This window comes from Scylla paramamosain, chromosome 22 (assembly GCF_035594125.1).
Source record: "Scylla paramamosain isolate STU-SP2022 chromosome 22, ASM3559412v1, whole genome shotgun sequence".
In the NCBI taxonomy this organism is placed as follows: Eukaryota; Metazoa; Arthropoda; class Malacostraca; order Decapoda; family Portunidae; genus Scylla; species Scylla paramamosain.
Genome location: NC_087172.1, coordinates 4685201 through 4707500, shown reverse-complemented (window position 1 = coordinate 4707500; position 22300 = coordinate 4685201). Strand labels below are relative to the sequence as shown.

At 38.9% G+C, this 22300-nt stretch overlaps 2 protein-coding genes across 4 annotated transcripts in view; one reads left to right on the top strand and one right to left on the bottom strand.

The window, feature by feature from the left end:
• The window catches only part of LOC135111466 (nuclear pore complex protein Nup85-like), a 12967-nt gene extending 4147 nt beyond the window's left edge, over positions 1 to 8820 (top strand). For all 3 annotated transcript variants that reach the window (XM_064024773.1, XM_064024772.1, XM_064024774.1), the window contains exons 5-15: positions 1510 to 1631; positions 2023 to 2148; positions 2925 to 3047; positions 3155 to 3373; positions 3618 to 3715; positions 4386 to 4603; positions 5146 to 5264; positions 6913 to 7012; positions 7477 to 7576; positions 8235 to 8354; positions 8564 to 8820. In XM_064024773.1, coding sequence (XP_063880843.1) covers positions 1510 to 1631; positions 2023 to 2148; positions 2925 to 3047; positions 3155 to 3373; positions 3618 to 3715; positions 4386 to 4603; positions 5146 to 5264; positions 6913 to 7012; positions 7477 to 7576; positions 8235 to 8354; positions 8564 to 8690 — 1472 coding nt within the window. In that variant the 3' untranslated portion in view covers positions 8691 to 8820. The remainder of the gene's footprint in view (positions 1 to 1509; positions 1632 to 2022; positions 2149 to 2924; positions 3048 to 3154; positions 3374 to 3617; positions 3716 to 4385; positions 4604 to 5145; positions 5265 to 6912; positions 7013 to 7476; positions 7577 to 8234; positions 8355 to 8563) is intronic.
• Positions 8821 to 12365: 3545 nt separating this feature from the next.
• On the bottom strand, positions 12366 to 19839 carry LOC135111463 (caprin-1-like). Its single transcript, XM_064024758.1, has 5 exons — positions 19663 to 19839; positions 17000 to 17242; positions 16243 to 16404; positions 15750 to 15953; positions 12366 to 14182 (listed from the first exon to the last, which is right to left on the bottom strand). Exons 1-5 carry the CDS (start codon positions 19774 to 19776, stop codon positions 12800 to 12802), a joined length of 2106 nt encoding a protein of 701 aa, XP_063880828.1. The 5' UTR covers positions 19777 to 19839; the 3' UTR covers positions 12366 to 12799.
• Between the last annotated feature and the right edge of the window lie 2461 nt (positions 19840 to 22300).

Here is a 22300-nt window from a genome sequence, read left to right as displayed (position 1 = left end):
GTTGCATTTTTTCATATACTTTCTTTACGAGTATTTATCCCATAAAATGAGAAAAATAACAAACTGTCTCATGTATATTATTCCCATGTCATGAATAGTAGGTGACTATCATACGATTTTCATTCTTGGATTTTTCTCTTCTCAGAGCTCACAATATCAGACTAGGGATGCAGAATTTCATTTTTATATTTTTAAAGTTTTTATTTTCATCTTCACATACACTTTCCACAACCCTATAGTTTGTTTAATAAATAAGTACTTCTTTACATTACAAATACCTATAAATAAACAAGAATTGTATGCTCAACAAAATAGTTGGATGTGCATCTGGCAACACCTCACATCTCAAGGCCATGGCTACTACACCAGAAATTCTCAAAGAGAAGAGAGTACTGTGAATTTTACAACTTTCAGTTTTCCTCTCTGGTTACTCTGAAGTCTCGTTTCCTATTTCTTATGTCTTACTGATTTTAGATTTGAGAAGTAACTTTCTAGGAGAAAGTAACTTATCTTTTTATGTGACAATTTTTGGGAAAACACATCAGCCCACTCTGTGTACCCAACTCTGTAACAATGTCAGTGCACCAAAACATTTATAACCAATACTGTAGCTTTCAGTTTCATTTTATTGCTTTGATATTATACGCATGTTGACTTAGGCATCGAAAAAAACAAAATAGTCCTCAAATATGTCTCAGTTCTTACAAAAGTATTCAGTCTATAATAACTCTGAGACCAAAAGATAGGTGTGTATAGGAAAACATTCACTCCTGACTTGTCAAAATATTCTTTGTTACTGTTAGTGACAAGTCTTACATGTACAAACAAAACTGAAGGCCTGAATAAGGCTCAAACACGAAATCTTATACATATGTACTAAACACTTCTCTAAAAGGTATGTGTAGGAATGTACTAAACACTGTATGGGTTAATGGTGGTTTAGGAAATATTTGTGGGTAGAGCCAGTGTTCCTGTGTTATTCTCTGGCTTTGAATGTGTGTATTTTCTTTCTAAGAAGAATCTTAAATTTCCTTTGTTTTACACATGCTGCTCATGTAATTTTTAGATGTCACTGTAAATGTGTACATGTAAATTATTTTTCTATTGCAAGCAACTAAGGGAATAACTTACTTGTTCTGGGAATACTGTGTTTAAGGATATTTATAAACATAATTGGATGAGACAAATGGATGGATTATGAGGTCATGTCCAGAAATATAATGGGAAAATTGTTGGATATGAGAGTTTTGGTTGAGAAGATATTAAATAGGGTTGTATGATGTCCCTGTAGTTGTTCAATATTTATATGAAAGATGTTTTCAGGGAGGTGAATTTGATAATGTTACATAGAGGCCTGAGTGTGATGAATGCCAATGATGGAGAGCTGAATGTTAATCACTTGCTGTTGGACCATGATATTGCACTGGTGGCTGATTTAGAAGATTGTTTCAGAATTGTCTACTGGTTAAGCAAATTATTTCTGATACTAAGGTAGCATTGTTTTTTCAGATGGTCATCTACTGAACCAGCTAGTAAAGTGGATACAGCTGCACTTCCCCCAGCATGAGAGAAAGAAGGGAGTGGTGCTGGAAAGTGACCGCCCACATCTGCACCCTGACTACTGGAATACTGTTAGCACTTCTATATTTACCATTCATCTTTTGATCTATTTACCAGCCTGATGTATTCCTTAAAGGGACATAGCTCAGTCAGGATGTATTTAGGGGAATACAAAGAAATACAAAGGATATTTCCAGCCCTTCTCCCCCATGAATCAGCTTGTATATTTTTGTTCCATAACTTCACAATTTGCCTCAAAAACACACCCTTTTATTTTTTGTTATCTTTTACTCTTCCTCTTGCTATATTCTCTCATTCTAACCTCACCAACCAGCCCAAAGAAGAACTGTACTATCCTGTTGCTGAAAGTGTTAGTTAACCAGATGAAAATGTATAATTTACTCATAATGAACCATACCTTGTGGCATGTGACCTTGAGGTGAGTGATGTCTTGCTCCTCAGGTGTATGGATCAGTGCTGCAGGGGAAGCTGGATGATGCTCGACTCATCCTGTCCAACCACCCCAGTGCCGACACAGACCCTTTCCTCTCCATTGATGAGTTACTGCGGAAGATGCCATTTTTCCAGGTGAGTGTTGGGTCGAACTGTGGAGTCTGTGAGTCAGGTGTAGAGCATTGGAGTAGATGTGACACATTTAGAATATGTGGGGCAGGTGTAGGATTTTGCAGTTGATGTGGAGTATATGTGGATGAATGCAGGAATATTTGATATAGCATCAAAGCAGGGAATAGTGCTATGCCACATTCTTCAAGTTTGGAAACAAATCAGTGAATTGTGTACAATATCTTCAAGAAGAAAAAAAGAAAATGGAATACATAACATGTAGGGGTGCAGATTATCTTGTGAAGACAATTAAATTACAAAATGTTGTGATCATGGCTGTGGAATTAGAGTTGGAGTTGTGGAGCCAGAGTTGGAATCAGAAGAAATTTGAGTGGAGTCAAAGTTGGTAAAAATGTCCTGACTCTAACTCCAACTCCACAGCCCTGTTTCTAAGTGTGTGTGTGTGTGTGTGTGTGTGTGTGTGTGTGTGTGTGTGTGTGTGTGTGTGTGTGTGTGTGTGTGTATACTTGTTTTAAATGGTACTTTTTGGGTGTTTTGTGAAGTTCTTGGGTATTTTTGGTGTGTTTTTGTTTTTGTTTTTGGGGTATTTAAGTGTGATTTTTTATCAGAAATTATTTTACCAAGGGGCTGGTGTCCATGTTGGATACACAAGAAATCAAAGAGTCAGAGTCGAAGTCAAGTGTTTTGGTTACCAACTCCATAGTCCTGATTGTAATGTGTGTAATCACTGCACAGGAAATGTTACCAGTCACCTGACCGAACCTTTTCTTCACTGCCAGGTGTATGGAGGAGTGTCCGTGGGAGACTTTGAGGCCCGATGGCAACACTGGCAGAGTGAGTGTGAGCGCCGCCTGGAGGAAGGCCACTTTGCGAGCTCCCATAACCTGCAAGCTATCTGCAAGGTAATGGTGTGTGTATCTGTGTGTTGAGGTATAGTTTGGCAGCTATAGCATTGCACCACACATAACTACCATTGTGGAATAGTTTAGCATCAAATTATTATTTACAGATCCTCTGTGGAGACTTAGAAACCATATCTAAGTTAATGAATTTGATGGACACCTGGTACCACTTGATGGTATCCACTCTCCTCTTCACCAAACCTACCGTCAAGTTGTTCCACCTCTCGAATGCCAGTCAGGACGCCATCCTGCGCATGCAAGACCAGCAGGTGATCACAGCACTGGACCATGTGCTGCTGGCCGCCATGGAGGCAGACATGTACCAGGTGTGTCCCACGGAGGAATTGGCAATTTCCAGGGTTTTATTGAATTGTTTAATTTTTATCTGACATTTATTGTATCATACAGTGCAAATGATGCACAAATGCAGTGTTTTGTCATACTCCCAGCTATTGCTCACTTGTATGGAAATATGATGGTATGATAGGAAACTTTTTTGAAAATAAATAATTTTGATGTATTTATGCTCATAGCAGGTTGGTCATATTGACGACAGTGTATATTTTACAGGTGATCAAGGAGTGCCAGCAGGTGATGGACAACCCATGGTTCACCACTCACCTCACAGACTTGCTCTACCACACTGTGCAGCACAAGGGCAAACACCAGTGAGTTGGCCAAAGAACACCAAGTATATTGGCCTTAAAATTGTATTTTCATTAATAATCTTTAAATTTCAAAAGCAAGTCAGTAGTTGTAATGAAAAGATAGGTCTTCAGACTGTTGTTACAAGAGGTGTGGAGTCAGGTTTAAAAAATCCAACTCTGAACCCAGGAAATTTTAGGGTTATGAGTCCTATGCAGACTCAGACTGCTTCCTCTTCCTCTTTTGCAATACAATATAGTGGATACATAACATATTGAATTCTGCAAGATGCTCTTTGTCTCACTAATCTACAATAGTAGTTCTTGTGAAGCCTCACAAAATACTTTATTGAGACAACAAAGAATGTTAAATTAGTATTCATATAGAAACATCCCACACATTTCTTGTATGAAATCAACTCCGACAAGAGTGGACATAGAAATTAATTTTCCATCATATTTGTGAGACTGTCCCATGAAAGAGTAAAACCAGACAGCAGTGTCCCCAGTTAATTTGTCCAGGAATTGATCCTGAGAGGAGTTGTAGTCAGAAATATTTTCACTGACTCCAACTCCAAGTCTAACTTTAGCCAGAAGTAACCGACTCCTCAACTCCAGCTCCACACCCATAGTTCATTGTATTGTTTCTATTAATTTAAACAGTTGATATAGAAAATTATGTACCTTTGTGCAGGGTCCTGCCACCACTAAGGGAGTATTTGCTGCTGGATTATGCAGAGATGCTGGCTGGCCACTCCAGCTTGTGGCAGGTGGCCCTTCTCTATTTAGACCATTGTGGCCCTCGTGGCATGGCCATGGCCCAGGAGGCACTGCAGCGGCTTCCTATCACAAGTGACTCTTGTGCCCAGAAGATAATCCAGATGGCCAGTGAGAGGGAGTTTGAAGGAGTGGGTGAGTAGTGATGACCCAACATAGGTTATACCAAAGATCATTGAAAGTTTCCAAGCATGGTACTGTCTTATATTGTGCTTGTGATAAACACTGGAAGACTCCTAAGAGGTAGAGAACTTTAAGATAAAAACAAGATAAACTTAAATGACACTAGCAGTCAACCTGAGTCCTCTTATAATATCCAGTAATCTTTTCACTTGCTCTTGTGTACCAACACCCTTTGGCTTTGTGATTCATGTTATTGAAAAATCTTCATTTTAGGTTCTAAAGTTGTGCTGTCTTTGGACTCCTACATTCAACATAGTATATCCACTTTACTAGTGCAGAAGCCAATCATTATGTAAAATCTTTATTACATTTACTGGTAAAATTTGAAACCCAGCCTGATTCTGCTTTTCATTCCCCTATAAGCTATTGTAGAGTATCAGGACACCACAACAAAACTGTGGTTTAGTAAACCAGTTTTCTGAATGATAACCCTTGAGTATGAAACTGAATCAAACTAAAAGAATCTTTTTGCCTGAGGATGTGTCTGTTTACAGTTGTGAGCGTGTGCCGTGTGATGGGGAGACGGGCACTCTCCCAGGGGCGCCTCGGAGCTGCCATCTGGTGGGGGATGCGGTCAAAGGATGCAGCCTTCACCTCACATGTTGCACATCAGGTAGGGAGATCATATTCCCTGTGTTTCAGTGGCAAGTTAACATAACATATGCATTCATGCATTTAGTATCTTATTTATGTACAGGTAGTCGCCGACTTACGACAGACAGACTTTATGACGACAACAATATGATAATATTTAATTTTTGTATGATAGCTATTTGGCTAAGATATGTCGAGCGCGCATACGATAATTTTTCCCACTGCTGGCAGCGCGCTCTTTTAAGAGATTATCTGCTAGTCTGCAGCTTAATTGTGTTTGTGTCGTTACTGTTGCGTACATCTATGTGAGTACTTTTGATGGATTTGATAATGAGAATGAAATAGAAATGATTCATGACAAAATTGTGAAACTAGCTAAAGATGTGTCGTTAGAATGTGAAATGGAAGAAATCAAGGAATTGCTAGACAAAAAATCTGAAGGACTAACAAATGAAGATCTGATAGAGTTGGAAGAAGAAAAAGTAGCAGAAGAAGAAAGGAGGGAAGCAGCAGCAGAAAAAGGAGGAGGAAGAGGAACTGTTCACAAAGAATGTTCACCACTAAAGGCTTAGCAGAAGGTTTATCGCAGTTGAATAAACTTTTTGCTCATTTTGAAGGAATGGATCCAAATATTGAAAGATTTTCAAGAATTGAACGCATGGTTCTAGATGCTTTTTGTCCATACCGGGAAATTTATGAAGGGAAAAAAACGAACCATTCGGACAAAACTCAACATGTTTATGAAAAAAACATCTTCTCCATCTACCAGTACCCCCAGCGATTATCCCGACGATCCCCAGCCAACCACCAGCAGACAATAATTTCTACTAATTAAATATTAAAATTAGTTTTGTCCGAAACTGTAAAATGATTCGTAATCTTGTAATGTATTTTGTATTTTTGTTTTGCAAATAAATAAAATGTAATAACCAATTATGTATTTGATTCATACCTATAAATAAATAAAAAATAATACTGTTTGAGTTACGACAAGATCGTCTTACGACGGCTCTGTCAGAACCTAATGTCGTCGTAAGTCGGCGACTACCTGTATTTAATTTTTATTTTATTTTAATTAATGTATTATCTGTTTATTTACTTATTTTCTTTTGCTTATATATATATATATATATATATATATATATATATATATATATATATATATATATATGTGTGTGTGTGTGTGTGTGTGTGTGTGTGTGTGTGTGTGTGTGTGTGTGTGTGTGCACTATATTTAGGTTCTCTTGCGATCAAGGAGACTGTGAAGTTCTTCCCTCAATCTGTATAGGCATGATAACGATGAAAAAGCACCATATATATATATATATATATATATATATATATATATATATATATATATATATATATATATATATATATATATATATATATATATATATATATATATATATATATATATATATATATATATATATATATATATTATCTCTCTCTCTCTCTCTCTCTCTCTCTCTCTCTCTCTCTCTCTCTCTCTCTCTCTCTCTCTCTCTCTCTCTCTCTCTCTCTCTCTCTCTCTCTCTCTCTCCACAGTTGGTTTAGGCATTTGCTAATTTTTTTTTGAGGATATGACATTCCTTGTCCTTTTGCAAGATTCCTTATTGACATTTTTAATATCAGCATGCAGTCACACCACCTTGATGTTTCAGATCCTCCACAAATACATGTCTGATGGGCATTTTGAGTCCTCCACACTGTTGGACCACCTAGGACCTGCCATGTTGCTGTCCGACACACTCACATTCCTAGGTGAGTGACACTGGATCAGGAATTAGAGGTGATAATATTCAAGGCACACCACATCATCTTAACCTAATTCCCAGCTCAGTCTCTTGTCAGTGTTAGCAGGATGTTGAATGCTTGTTTAATCCCCATGGAGAAGTAGGTATTGCTGCTAGTTGTCATGAAGACATCATGAATGAGGGAGATACTCATATTTATATAAAACCTCAAATACTATTTATGTAGTTTTATGTTGTCTTTTATTCGTATTGACATAATGTACGAGTGATCACCATAAAGTGAGAGTAGGATTACTTTTTCTTCTCTGTCAGGGCAAGAGGATAAGAGAGTGGTGTGAGTGAGTGTGCATGTGAAAGTTGTGTCCAATATTGGGGGGAGACAGCCTCAGTATAGGTACGTATTCATAGTCAGTGTTCCAGAGATGCCGACAGTCACATTTTCCTTCACTAATGCCGTGTTGGTTGGTGCAGGGAAGTACCGGGAGTTCCATGTCATGTACCAAGAGGGCCGATATGAGGAGGCAGCTGCACTCCTTGTCTCACTCATCTCATCCAAACTTGCACCTGAGTAGTGAGTCATGAGGCTTTGTTTGTCTGTGTGTAGATTGACAAAAAACTGAGGAATACATAATCTCATTTGTTGTCTTTCTTTTTACTTTATTTCCATGTATCTGTGTTTCTCTTTTTTTCTTTTTCTTACTGCCTTTCCATTGCTGGATTCAGTTTGGAACTTAATAATTCATGTTATTTTGAATTTCATCCTATGTGGTAGTAAGATATGATGGCAATGAAGGGGGAAAAATATGTCTGTAGTGTCAGGACAGTCAGTGGTGTCTAAAAATCATTTGGAACTTGTTGGTAACAGGACCTGACTGATACTCTGTCTGAAAATGCGCTAATGTGATAGTCCAGACTGGTTCAAACCCAAACCAGGGCTCCTTATGACAAATTTATCCTACCTTCAGACCAATTTCTCTGTTTTTCAAGGCTAGGCCTCTCTCTCTCTCTCTCTCTCTCTCTCTCTCTCTCTCTCTCTCTCTCTCTCTCTCTCTCTCTCTCTCTCTCTCTCTCTCTCTCTCTCTCTCTCTCTCTCTCTCTCTCTCTCTCTCTCTCTCTCTCTCTCTCTCTCTCTCTCTCTCTCTCTCTCTCTCTCTCTCTCAAAAAGTGAGGAAAGCAAGTCCCACAAGTTTAAAGTAAAGTAATTTCTAAAAATGTTAAAATATTTTCAGCTTCTGGCCTGTGTTACTGCTGGATGCCTTGCCCCTGTTGAAGGCCAAGGAGCCGGTCATCTCGTCAGAACAAACCTATGAGCTAATGTACATCCTTGACACACTTACAAACACCACCAGGTTAGTTTAGCATCCTTTTGTGAAAATAATGGTGATCAGTGTTTCAGAATGTATTGATTCATAATCTGTCATCAGTTTTGACAGTTACTTGGAAAAGTAATTGTTTATACAAAAAAAATTAAATGTATTTTTGTGCTTTTGAGGAAAACAGTCTGATCATTATTATGAAATATGATATATACCTACTTAAATTGGATTTCTCTTTACAGAGATAAGGATCAGACCAAGAATGAAGCAGCCCATGTATCATTTTTGGATAAAGAAAAGGAAATCCGAGTTGCTCTTACTCATAATTTGGCTCAAGCCATAATCCATGAAGGAACAGTGGAGAATTAATGGTTAGTGTTTGCCTTGCCTGCTGTGGTGATGTTGCTGTGAACATTCTGAAGCTCTTCATTGTACAAGTATTTTATAAGTATTGTGTTGGAATCAAGCAAGTTTTGTATTTAATAAAAATATAATTTCAGTGGGGTCTTCATTATGCATCACTTAAATACAGGAAGTAAAAATGCAGAATATATATATCTCCAAATCTCTCTCCACATCATGAAAGGCAATTAAAGCAATGAAGGTAAACAAATTACACAGCCTCTTAAGTGGAAGCTGGAACAAGTAAGCTGTCTGAGCCTGTGCATGTTTGGAAGCCAGTTACTAATTGGCTGCTGCCATTATGCATTTAACTCCTTGACTTTTATTGTTTTGCTGTCTTACATTTACCTATGTTGCAATTAGTGTTTCATATTTCATAAACACCAAAAAGGAATTATAACAGCAGATTTTAAGCCTATCAAGAGAAATCAAAGGTAGTAAACAAAATCTATCGTAGAATGCACCACCAACATAAATGCAACGTACGTATGAGTTCAACAACACTGCCATCATGTCTACCATGCCAGTACAGACAACCTCCACTGTAATGATGAGTTACTGGTAACTCATCATGCAATGGAACTTGAACTATACTCTGAGGAGACAGTGCTATTTTAGGGCAGGCAACCCACCTAGCCTTATCCATTTTTTACATTTTCCAAGTGGTGATGGGGATTCTCAGGTGCAGCCTTGATTTGCATCTCAGAGGCACCTGGTTAGTGGCGACTCACTAGGCTTATCTTACATTGAACATATGAAGGATGCTCTTCACTAAAAATCCTAAACTGTTAATCCCACATCTCATGTTCAACAATCACAATGTTGGGTATCGTTTTGCCATCTTGGCTACTTTTCCTCCTCTCAAATGCTTACTCTGTATTAGGGCCTTATCCATCTTTGTATGGAGTACACCTCATATGTATGCACAGGCTCCACTCAACACATCTTTTGTCAAATAAGGTGGAGGCAAAAGCTTTTTGTCTTATTAACTCCCAATCATTAACAGACTCAAATCTCAAATTCCATTATATTGTTAAGCTATTTCCTATGATTACATTCATGATTGTGTTGCGAACTTACTAATTGTATGCATGTCTTCCTCCCATGGCCTCCCTATACAAAGATTTCTATTTTTTTTTTTTTTTTTTTTTTTTTGCTCTTATTCTGCCTGCCTTACTAATACAATGAATAACTGGTACAGTCATCCTTCCATCCTTTTCACTACTCTGATTCTGTTTTCCCTCTTTCTTACAAGAGCCTGGTAAAGGGTAAATGTATCGTGTCTTGATTTACTTGAAAATGATAGCATCAACAGCTAAAAGTGCACAGCATGCTCATTCTGCAGGAATCTCATTTCCTTTTTATAATACTTAGTACATGGCATTTAAGTGCACAAAATGTATAGGAATATTAGAACTAGATTTTAAGATGTTTTGTTTGAATGTGCAACATGCAGAAAAGGAGATGAGAATAGAGAACAACCCAAACAGTGAATCCTTTCAATATGAAAGAATTTAGTATTTAGAATGTGATTTTTATAGAATGCTTCACAGATCTTAAACTAATCTTTCCTAGCTTACAATTGAATCCTAAACTGCTTTTGTAAAAACTGTAGTGGAGAGGATAGTGGTACGAGGCAGCCAGTCTCTCTTTTAGCCCAGAAGTGGCCTCTCCATACAACAAGGTTTACCATTACTGTGTGGCTCACAAATTTTGCACAATACGTGTTTTTCCAATATTGGAAAGTAGAATATTGGAGTAGAGCTGCACTGATTTTACTTTTATTTGAAATCATAAAGATACGTTAAGTTTAAGCCAGAGATTGGGTTATAAATATTTATGCCAGTTTTTCTTCTATGCTGATTTTCTTATGGAATTGACAAGCCAGTGTGTGGGAACTGTAGCATGCAATGAAAATTTTATCTTGAACACCGTGATGTTAAGATATTTGATAAAATGACCAAGACTGGCAGGCAACTTTCTATGACAAGTTGTTGGCATTTCACTAGTCATTCTATATTGTAAGGACACACATATGGAGTGACTGCTGTCCTGCACCTGCAACTTGTCATAAGTTGTCAAATTTCCTCCAGTCTGATCTAGAATTTGGGATAAATTTATATTTTTTCACCTGTAACCTTTTTGGATGAGACTACATTTTTCTGGTAGATTTTGATGTGTTTTAAATAAATCTGGTAACTGTTTCTATCGCAAATCGATTTTTTTTCTTTTATACCCCTCACACACATGTAAACATGCAGAAATTCATCAAATAATGTTAGCTGAACCGAACTAAACCTAACTTAACCTACCTTAATGGTAAATTTGATAAAAATTAATATATCATGAACAATTTGTGACAGTAAAGATACACACCACTGTTATATGTGACCCAAGTACTTCACTGAGAACAATTTTTTTTTGCCATGAGACAGACGAATATGTATAATACCAAATTAGGTATCATCATAGTGTTTTCTTATCACATGTCACAATGTTTGCTCACAGTAACTTGCCATTTCCATGATGAAATCATTTGATTCAATGTGATGGAGCTTCACATTTTGACTTTTTTTCTAATATATATATATATATATATATATATATATATATATATATATATATATATATATATATATATATATATATACATATATATAATATATATGAGAGAGAGAGAGAGATAGTTTTGTAATCGGACACAAGCCACAACCCACATTAAGATATACACATAATCCTCATCTTCATCCTATGAAAGGATGGTGAAACATACAGGTTACACAACTGACAATCATCCATCTCATTTGAAAAGGCCTATCACTTGAGAAGGGGGGACAGATGAACTTGGTAGTATTTATAGAATAGTAATATACATAAAGCCCACAAAGGCTTACAGTAAACTTTGAGTGCCAAACCTCATCAAATCAAATTGTGTAATTGTCAATTGCACAGTGAATCAGTGTGTAAAGCTTGAAATATGTAATTTGAAAACAACTACTCTTAACATGTGGAGGCTGTAACCAATTACTGCATGTGTTTTGACTCTATACTTATTCTAAATGTAGTTTTTGTAAATCTTCAGTGATATTCTTGGATATTTTCCTCTCAATTTACAGCAGGTTATAAACACCAGTGCTAAAAAATGTAAGGAAAAGAAAATCACAAAAAAAAATTACATTCTTATTGGAGCCAAGGGATTCCTTAGCTCATTTTAGAACAGTTCCATGGAAACAGAAGTCCTTAAAGTTGCACTGTACAAATATATACTTACTGACCATTATGAAATAAGGCAAGGGTGGGTAAATATAATTGTACACCAGTACAGGCATCAATATGTGTACAGATTCCTGTGATGTTCTAGCCTCAAGGTAAGACTTCTAGCCTCAAGGGAAGAGAAAAAAGCACCCAAACATTCACTTAAAATTATATGTTCCTTTTCAACAAATATTTGGTTTAAAAATCTATTCCATAACTCATTTATAGTTAACAAAAGATTAAATTTTTCCAAATAATTCATGATGACCTAGCAAACTAACCCTAGAGAAGAGCCTCAGCTGTAATAATTATTTTCTCTAGTGTAACCAAGGCTCCTTCAACCCTCAGAACTACCAGAACATAGAAGGATAATAGAAACTCTGAGGGTGCTGTAATGGATAATGTATTGGAAGCGTTGACAGCTTAATAGTGTAAGAGTGGTGGTCCTTGGAGGAGGGGGGAGCATACCTGCACCCTCCACCCCTCCCCCCACACACACCACTTATGATGCTTCCATAAAAATTATGGAAAAAAAAATCTATAACTTTGACAAGTCATGGAATAGTTGAAAGTTATTATTATCTTTTTTTTTTCAGAGTTCATAAGAACTCCAAGTTTTATATTTTCCTCCTCTTTTTTGGCATATTTTTCACTTTTATGGTTATCACACACATTGTCCCGTCAAGAATGCCCTATGTACTGTCTCTCCGTTCAAGTGCCGACATAACCAGGGTGAAGCGGCTAGTAGCACAGTCAAGTCACTGCCACAACACTGCACTGCGGTACACAGTTACCACACTCAGCAGATTAGTCGATTTGTTCTATTGCTGCTGCTGGTATCCCTGTCGGGGACCTTGGTACCCACCGCCACCACCTGGGCCACCTCGGCCACGAAAGTTACCCCTCATGCCCTGACCTCTGAAGCCCCCTCGGCCCCCTCGTGGACCGCCTCCCATTCCACCGCGGCCCCCACGGAAACCCCCATAACCACCATAGCCTCCACGGCCATTCTGGAAGTTGCCACGACCCCCACGGAAATTGCCACGCCCAAAGCCTCTGCCTCTGCTGCGGAAGCCTCCTCTTCTTTCATAGTCACCGTGGCCATTGTGAGGACCACCCCCTCCTCCCTGCACTTCCTCATAATCACCCCAATTAGTGCCCTCAACAGTGCCCCACTTATCTTCACCCCCATTCATGGGAACCTCTTGGGCACCCCAGTCATCATCCTGAGCCTGCTGTTGTTGGGGCTGAGAGGGTGGCGGCTGTTGCACACTGCTCAGGGGTGCTGAGGGCTGTGGAGGAGGTACTTGCTGGCCAGTCCAGGGACTTGCTTCAGGATTGAATTCTACTTTGTCCTGCGGCCGAGCCTGCGGTGGCAGGGGGATTGGGGGTGGAGGGTTGGGTGTGCTATCAACCACAGTGCTGCTGGGGTAAACCGGCATGCCCTGGGAGTAGGAGGCTACATTGTAAGTTTGGTTGGTGAATGTCTGTGTGGGAATGTTGGATGGATGTGTTGGGTCCTGACTAGGAGGAACCAGTGGGGACACCTGCTGTGGTGGCTGTGGAACAGGTGAAACAGATCTTTGAGTGACCGATTCGGTCTTGATGCTACCAATGGATACTACTGCTGGATCCATGTATACGGTGGGTGGCTCTTGTGCCACCTGACTTTCCTGTAGGAAGTCAAAACTTCCTGGTGCAACGAGATCATTCAAAGAGATTGGCTGCAGCTGTGGTGGGGGTGGAGGCTGCAGTGGAGTTTGTTGGGGTGGTTGTGGCTGTGGTTGAGGAGGTTGCTGTGGTGGCTGCTGAGGTGCCTGTGGTTGCTGAGGTGGCTGTGCTGGGGTCTGCTGGGGAGGCTGTGTCTGAGGCACAGGTGGTGGTGGTGCCTGTGTGAAGTATGATGGGGCAGGGGGCATACCTGCTGCCGCTACAGCTGCTGCTGCAGCAACCTGAGAGGCACCAGGTACCCCAGATGAGCTCATCTGAGCCATGGCTGCAGCCAAGGCTTCCTGTGCTTGTGTGACTCCAGCAGGCTCTTGTGGCAGGGCTGGTGAGAGCAGCGGTCCTGCTGGTGGGGGAGCCAGGCCAGGGGGAGGACCCTCTGTGACAGGACTGGTGATCACTAGCTCAGTAGCACCAGTGACCTCTTCCTCCTCCTCACCCACTAAACCATTTGTGTACTCAGGAACAACCTCCTCCTGCTGATATAAGAATAACATCACATCACTTTTTGTGCATAAATTTCAAAATAAACTTGGCCATGTAACTTATGATATATGGTTAAAGCTATACAAAACAACTAGGTTTGTAGCAGACACGCATCATCTAACTATCTCATACCTATTCTAAAGAACCATATTAGATGATAGGATGCCATTAGCCAGATTATGTAATTTTATTATTACCATGCATGCATTAACCACATTGCTGAATATCTGGCACAAGAACACACTTAGCCCATAGAATGTGTTTCTATAGGCATGATAACATGGGGAAGTTTCAACAGCAAATAGCACTTCCACATACCTTTCTGTATGGGCATGTGTATGTGTGTGTGTGTGTGTGTGTGTGTGTGTGTGTGTGTGTGTGTGTGTGTGTGTGTGTGAAGGTATAACTGTGGTTAGAAGTTTTAGCAACCTGCCACTATCACTTCTACCATTTAAGCACTTGCCTTCAATCTCTAGTCCTCTAATCTCCTTTATATCTATCAATTCTCAGGTTTTGCAAGAGGACAGACAGCAGATCTGAGGACTCATGACTGAGACAAACAGTGCTTAAGAGGATGGCACATCAAGAGATATGATGATTATACTTACTCACAAATATTCTCCTATGCAGGGAGATCAGTCAAGTACATTTAGATCAGTGATTTGCAAATTGTGCTGTGGCTCACTTATGTGCCATGACTATCACCAAAATGCACCACTTAATTTTCCTTTTAGCAGGCCTGCACTACACTAACTACAGGTCTGGTGCATCATCAAGGTCCAAGATGCACCTTTAATGTGCCACTAAGCAATAAATTTTGAGAACCAAAAACTAACTCCTTCAATAAGCATGGAACTTCAGAAAAACCTTGTCCATGGTATCACCTTTACCAACAAAGGGACAAGACTGCTATCCTTTAATTCCTCCCCAACAAAGGCCACAACAATATTTTTGCATTTTAACAAAGGTCATAGTAAACAAAACCAGTATGTCTTCAATTGACACAAAACTTGTTCTATGTAGAAGTGTGTATAGAGATGGGCAATAATGTATTTGGAAAATGCATATTCAAGTACATTTTATGCCCATTTTTTTATTTTATTAATTCTTTTATTTTTACTTTTTGGTCATGTTAACTAACTATAGTTTGGATGTTTCAGAGTAATATTTTATATATTAAAAACAACTTTCCAAATACTTCTGTAAATACATGGCATAAATTCATTAACAACACTTGTGCAGATGAATCAGTCATCATAGCCATGTGAAATGGTTATGCATGATACCACATTTATGGGTCCATGATACGTCACCTTGTACTTGTTCCTTAGCAATTTTCATCGTGCTGGTTGCTCTTTTGCCATTTATGTACCTTCACAATGACTGCCTTGCCTTTCAAATTGCAAAAACAATTATCAACTTCAGTTTTGTAAGCTTATTCCATCCAAAACAATGCTAAAGGTGCTTCATAGAGGCAGTCAGCCATCAGAGCTGAATAAAGAGACAAGTCTTCCTTCCTATTCCATTGCGTTAAACAGGCTTTCCATTGTCTTTACTCACCGGCTCTGTAGTTGGGTGGGCTTCCTGTTCCTCCTCCTCCACTTCTTCCTCTTCTTCAGGGACGGCCGGCTTTCTCTCAGGGTACGGGCAACTTGAAATTTCCTCCATCACACCAAGAAGAGCCTTGTATGTGCTGCCAGCCACCTCCTTGTTCTTTCCCTCTCGTAGCAGAACCATGTGCTCTGCTGCACTCCTGAACTCACCCTGATTCAAGGACAAATATCACACAATTTTAGCAAACCACGGCCACATAAGACATCAGGAAAAGATCAGTCTTGTGAACTTCAAGCACCAAGTTTTGTTACATGTAGATATATAAAAAGGATTTAAAGAAATGGAAAGGAAGAAGATAACAGGATCCAATATGAGAGCTGTAAAGGTAGGACCAGGAGTGGGATAGGTGCATGTCAGCCTAGCAATTAGATAGAAATATCTGATAAGATCATTTTAACACTAAGGTAATGTGGAATAAAAGGTGAAAAAACAGCCATACCTGCAGTTCTGATATAGACTGTCCCTTGGTTCTGGTGGTTGTGGTCAACTTCTGCACTACCTGTAGACTGTCGAGGACTTCTGCAGAGACTTGTATCGCACCATTGGTCCCCGCCAGGAAGTCTGACCGCACCTCCTCCTGTCCCAGCTGCTGCAAGACTTCCTGAGGACAACAATATTAATTAGGTGGCTCTTCTAGCATACTTTGCTAATTGCTTCATATGTAAATTCAAGATCTAAAAAATTAAAATTCAAGAACAAAATAATGTTGACCATAATTATCCCAACACTTGGAAAATAAATGCAAGAAAGCCAAAGATTTATGATTGAAAATATGAACGAAGGAAACTGTTTCAAACAATGCAAATTGTTGCCAAGTGAGAGAAAAGAAAAAAAAGAAAAAAAAAAGAAAAAAAAAGGCAATCACACAACATTCCCTTGTAATCTGTACATGAACAAGACACAAATTTTCCATCCCATGTTCAAGACGTACTTGCTTGACAGTACCAGAACTATTCAACCATAATACATAACTTATAACATTTGCAGCTTCCTTTCACCATAAGCTCCAATGACAGTATTATTTTTTTCTCCCAAGTGGTCTCAAGTTTAAATCCACACTTGGATGGAGACAAATTGTGAGTTTGTTTTCCCTCACATCATATCCCCATTCACCTTGCAGTGAACAGGTACAGGAAGTAAGCTGACTAAGCTCCCTGGCAGAAACAAACATCACTCCTATCATAATGACCACTAACCTGGAATTTAAGAATCTCCTTCACTTTGCTAATTTCTTCCTGCTGCCTCTCAATCTGTTCTCTTTTTGCCTGCTTCTTCATGAACTTGTTGTGCTCGGCCAAGATGACCCCAAATTGTTGGTTCAGCTCCCGCACCACTTCCAGGTTTCCCAGCACACGGTCATAGTTAGCCACCGCCTGCTGCTGGTCATCATTGAGTTGTTTTCCAGCCTGTAGGTCCACTCGGTATTGCTCCAGCTTGTTCTGTTGGTGAGAGTAGCAGGTAAGTCAACTATGTATCATCAATTACACACACATAAAACTTGACAGATTTATACAACTTACATAAACTAATTTACTATTTTCCTACAGCAAAAAATAATAATTACTAGAAATTAATCTTCAGGATACTATTATTTGACAAGTGAAATTAAACAGTGGAGGAATGGGTTCTTGATACTAGGGTAGAGCCATCTGGAGGTTTGCCATCTGTCACACATTCTGGCTGAGGTGTTACTTGGTTGGGAGTTGAAGCAGATCTGATATGACCACACTGTACATACTTATATACAGAGGAGTCACAATACTACCCAATACCAGATAATAGGTAGCTATATTGTTCCTTTTAAATTAAACTGTAATAAATAGTTCCCCATCACCATACTAATATGAAATCTTGTCAGAATCACTGTAAATCTCCAACATACACACAAAACACAGGGAAACAACTGATTTGGTATCACATTCTATGTAAACCAAAAAAGTACCGCAGATCTCTCAGTACAAACCTACATTCTGAGGGATTCGGAAAATCTTACTGTCTATGCTTTCCTGTTAATAAACCCTCAGTTATCAGTGAAGTGCCACCCACTGGGCCTTCGGGCTTATGCATTCGTGCTTTCCAGTGGGTCACCTTCGTTGATTACAATAATATAAAAAAAAATTAAGAAATAAAAAGAAATAAAAAAATTGCAAGCATTCAACTTTCATCCCATCACAAACTCAGGAGTCAGTATGTGTGTGTGTGTGTGTGTGTGTGTGTGTGTGTGTGTGTGTGTGTGTGTGTGTGTGTGTGTGTGTGTGTGTGTGTGTGTGTGTGTGTTTGTCAACACTCCCCAAACCGTAAAAGCCCACTTAACTCAAAACTGCATGAATATATGAAATATGTATCTGAAAATTAATCTAACATTCATAAGAACATAAGAAAATAAGAGATGCAAGCAAAAAGCTGTCAGGCTGGCCAGGTAGTCCATTCTCAAATGTATGAATCTCCTGTAAGAGACCTCAACATCTTTTTATTCATGATGGGAACTACTTAACTGCACTTAAGTAACTCTGAATTATCCCACATTCATTTTCTGTAACATTAACCATCTTCAGCAATCATGAACATATTGCACTCAGTTGATGAAAGCAGACCTCTAAAAATTATTTTACATTACATAAACCAAGTGTTCTTCATACTTTTTTCATCACAACCAAGTTTCATTTTATGTACTATCTTCAAGACCCTGCACATCCATCATATTGTATCAGCCGTATCAATCTGCTCGAGTACACACACACACACACACACACACACACACACACACACACACACACACACTATTACATTTCACTTGCTGTTTACATGTCTACAATGCAGTGACAAAAAAAAAAAAAAAAAAAAAAAAAAAAAAGTGACCTAGTACATGGTCTCGACCCGTACTTTGAAGAACCATGTCAGGCACATAATCAAGGTAACTGCCTCCTCAGAAACTTCCAGTTCATTGAAAAAATTGATTGTAAATACCTTGTGTGGAACTGGATTTAGTAAACAAATAACCTGAACTGTTTATTGTAAGAATACTGTTACAAGGTCAGTAATAATACAGATGCTGAGAGGCATCCCATTCCCTTTTGTAAAGACGTTATCAAATCACATGAATTCAAAACATTAGAATCTTAAAAAAATAAATAAATAAATAAATAAATATATATATATATATATATATATATATATATATATATATATATATATATATATATATATATATATATATATATAACCATGAAACTGAGTTGGTGATCAGAAATATACTACATTATAATTAGTGATGATAATTACCTCTATCCTAGACTTGAGGCCTTTCTTCCTATCTTTATCAGGTGGTTTTAAGCGTGCATGGGGGCTTCTGAACGGTCATAGCCAAGTGTGAATGAAAACATCTCTCTAGCCCTTTATCAAATTTCCCTCCCATGGGTGGCACGCCCTTGCCGCCAATCCCAACACGCCCTGCCACCACACTGCACTCCCCAACCAGGCAGGGTAATGGGCAAAGACAAAATCGAAAGAAACTATCTTCAGCAGCAATTAGGGAACCATAAAGAAGTTAAGGGCCAAGGGAAGGATGCCCTGTGTGAGCGGCACCACATGTGAGGCTGTCAACAAGGGCTGCTGCAGTGGCAGCAGCAGACGGCCCTAACCCTATGTCCCTGCCTGGCCACCCCTCACCCCCTAGTGACTTTTCCCTGCCCCTGTGCCATTCTCTGCAGGCTCAGGGGCAGGATCGACGACTGGGGGGCGGCGTGACAGGTGTGTGGGGGCCGTAGATGCGCACATGGCAAGGGTTCAAGTTAACATGGCCGTCGCTTTGTTCGTCAACCTCCTCCCTCCACTACATTTTTCCTTGTTTCTCACTCACCCTTCGCTTCTCCAAATTCCTGGTCTTCTTCTCGACGAGGTTTATGACTTTATGGAAAGGATCAAGGGTGTCTGAGGACCCCTGATTTTCCGGCTTCACGGAGGCAGAAGGCATTCTTCACAGGGCAACTTTTCTGGTGATCTTTCTCTTACGCACTGCGCCCCTCGCTGCCCCTCACTACTGGAACTTGCCGCCGCTTGCACCCCACCCCTGCCACACACACCCACTCTCTACACCCTTAACAAGGCAAGTAAAATGAATTATACATGCACTTATACACAAGTTTGAAAAGTGTAATTGCGTAGTATTCATGTTTGTAGTATGTTTTTTTGAAGTGTTAGCTTTCCCCCTATGAGCATCTGTCCCCGCGGAATATTCAATTTTTGTCTTGTCTCAGCGGTATGACTCATACACTCCTGAATAATGCAACAATGCATTGTGAATACTAAGATGTAACATATTTGGTGCAAACGAAAGAATACCACTCAGTGTGTGATGGGAATAAATAATAATAACAAGTACACAAGATTGTGTTACGTATGCAGGTTGTACGCAGTTTACTAATGGGTAATACATTACAGTCGCTTATTGTAGCGCCGATAAAATATAAAACGTTACATGCTTATGCTCCGTCTCTTTCGATTCCAGTATGGCACTAATCAATTTATTTCCCAAATAAATGTGAAGAGGTATTGATCAGAGTTCATTCACAAATACATTATTTCATGGGAAAAGTGGTATGCCTGTAGGCACATTCAGACGATCTACTTTCCTCATATTTTCCACTACTGTTCAATATTTATTACGTTATTGTTGAAGATGTTGATAACTATCAGTTCAGGCATGTATCAAAGTGCAGTATTACAAATGTACCTATAACCAAACGTCACCATGAAAGTGCAGTAGTAACATTTGTTTTTCTCTGTTAGTGAAAGCTAACCCATGTTTATCATAAAGGCCTGTCCACACCAGGAAACATTGTTTGGAAACAATGTTTGCAAACAGTTTCCGAGAAACTGTTTCCAAACAGTTTGTAAGCTGTATACAAACTGTTTCCAAACAATGTTTCAGTTGCCGTCCTGCCTGCGATGAGTGCAGAGGTTACTGCAGCAACCTTTGTATTTTACTTGACACTTTTGATAAATTCATGAAAGGGCAAGAAAAAGAAAGAAAAAAAAAGACATGGGTGAGATATATATATATATATATATATATATATATATATATATATATATATATATATATATATATATATATATATATATATATATATATATATATATATATATATATATATACACACACATAAAGGAGTCTTTTTATGGAGACTTGCCTCTGGCAGATTGAGAGTAGATGGGAAAGGTTTCATCAATTTTCTTCGAATGTCCACGACTGACTTTAAAATACTTTTACGGATGTGGCTCCCATAGGTTAAAATTTCAGAAGAATTTACAACAACTAATTTCTTAAATCCTGTCATAAGAACAGAATTTCAGATCTCCTGAAATTATTGACCATCTGGCAACACTACTGATTCATCGTCACCTCCGCCGCACACACACACACACACACACTTCGTTTCCCATTCTGGATGGAAAACAAATACGCGTAAAAGATTGTTCGCAAACAGTTTGCAAACTGTTTGAAAACAATGTTTCCTGTTGTGGACAGGCTTAAGATTGCATTCTTTGGCGAAAAAAAAAAAGAAAAATGGAGGAGAGGCGGGGAAGAGAAGAGTATGCCTCTGCAACACGTTACGTATCATTCGTTTTAATTTCAAAAGCTGTGGTATGTAGATCCAAAACGGTGTGTGTGTGTGTGTGTGTGTGTGTGTGTGTGTGTGTGTGTGTGTGTGTGTGTGTGTGTGTGCATCCGGTGGGCAAGATAAGTCAAACAAGTACTGTACCCACAAAAGGTCGGCTTACTCAGCTCATTGGGTATAACCAAATGAATTGTAACAGAAGTAAAATATGAAACTTATATGTGTATTCATGGAAGAATAGTTAACAAGTTGATAAAAAAAAAATAGAGGACCTTATTGTTGTGAAGAAATGAGAAAGACAGAAATAAACCTTAAGAACGTAAACCTTTAAACGTAAGCAACTTTAGAAGCAGTTTACGTTTTAGCGATCATCTAGCTGACTTCAGCGTTTGATTTTACTAGCACGTTATGAAAGTGAAAGTAAGAAAATGTACATTAATTACGTAACGTATTTTTCCAGAAGTTGTCAACCTTCTTCCAGATATGTGCATGGAAACTACTGGTAATTCACATCAGCAAGCCATCCCATAATAATATTATGATGTCCACAACTCAACATTTTACTTACCGAACCTCATTTGCGATCCTTCAACCACTACACTGCATCGTGGGTGAAAATAATAAAACCGACACTTTTTGGGCTTACAGTGGGATCCCTGAAATAATTTTATTTATTTATTTTTTTATTTTTTTACACGAATAACTGTCTGCCTCCTTGTCGGTACAATATGATAGGATAAGGAGTAACCTTGGCCTACGTTTCCTGGGCAGATTATTCATATCTGCGGTAAGCGGAAACTTCCATCCTGTACTCACTTGGATACACATGTACAGTACAAGGATTCCATGGTACAGTAGGTACTACATTGCTGTGTT

Excerpts from the sequence above, each read along its gene's own strand:
- LOC135111463 (XM_064024758.1), bottom strand. The coding sequence starts at position 19,776 with ATGCCTTCTGCCTCCGTGAAGCCGGAAAATCAGGGGTCCTCAGACACC. Across the intron at positions 17,243-19,662 it reads GGAATTTGGAGAAGCGAAGG|AACAAGCTGGAGCAATACCG; the intron begins GTGAGTGAGAAA and ends TCTCACCAACAG. Across the intron at positions 15,954-16,242 it reads AGTCTATATCAGAACTGCAG|GGTGAGTTCAGGAGTGCAGC; the intron begins GTATGGCTGTTT and ends TCCTTGAATCAG.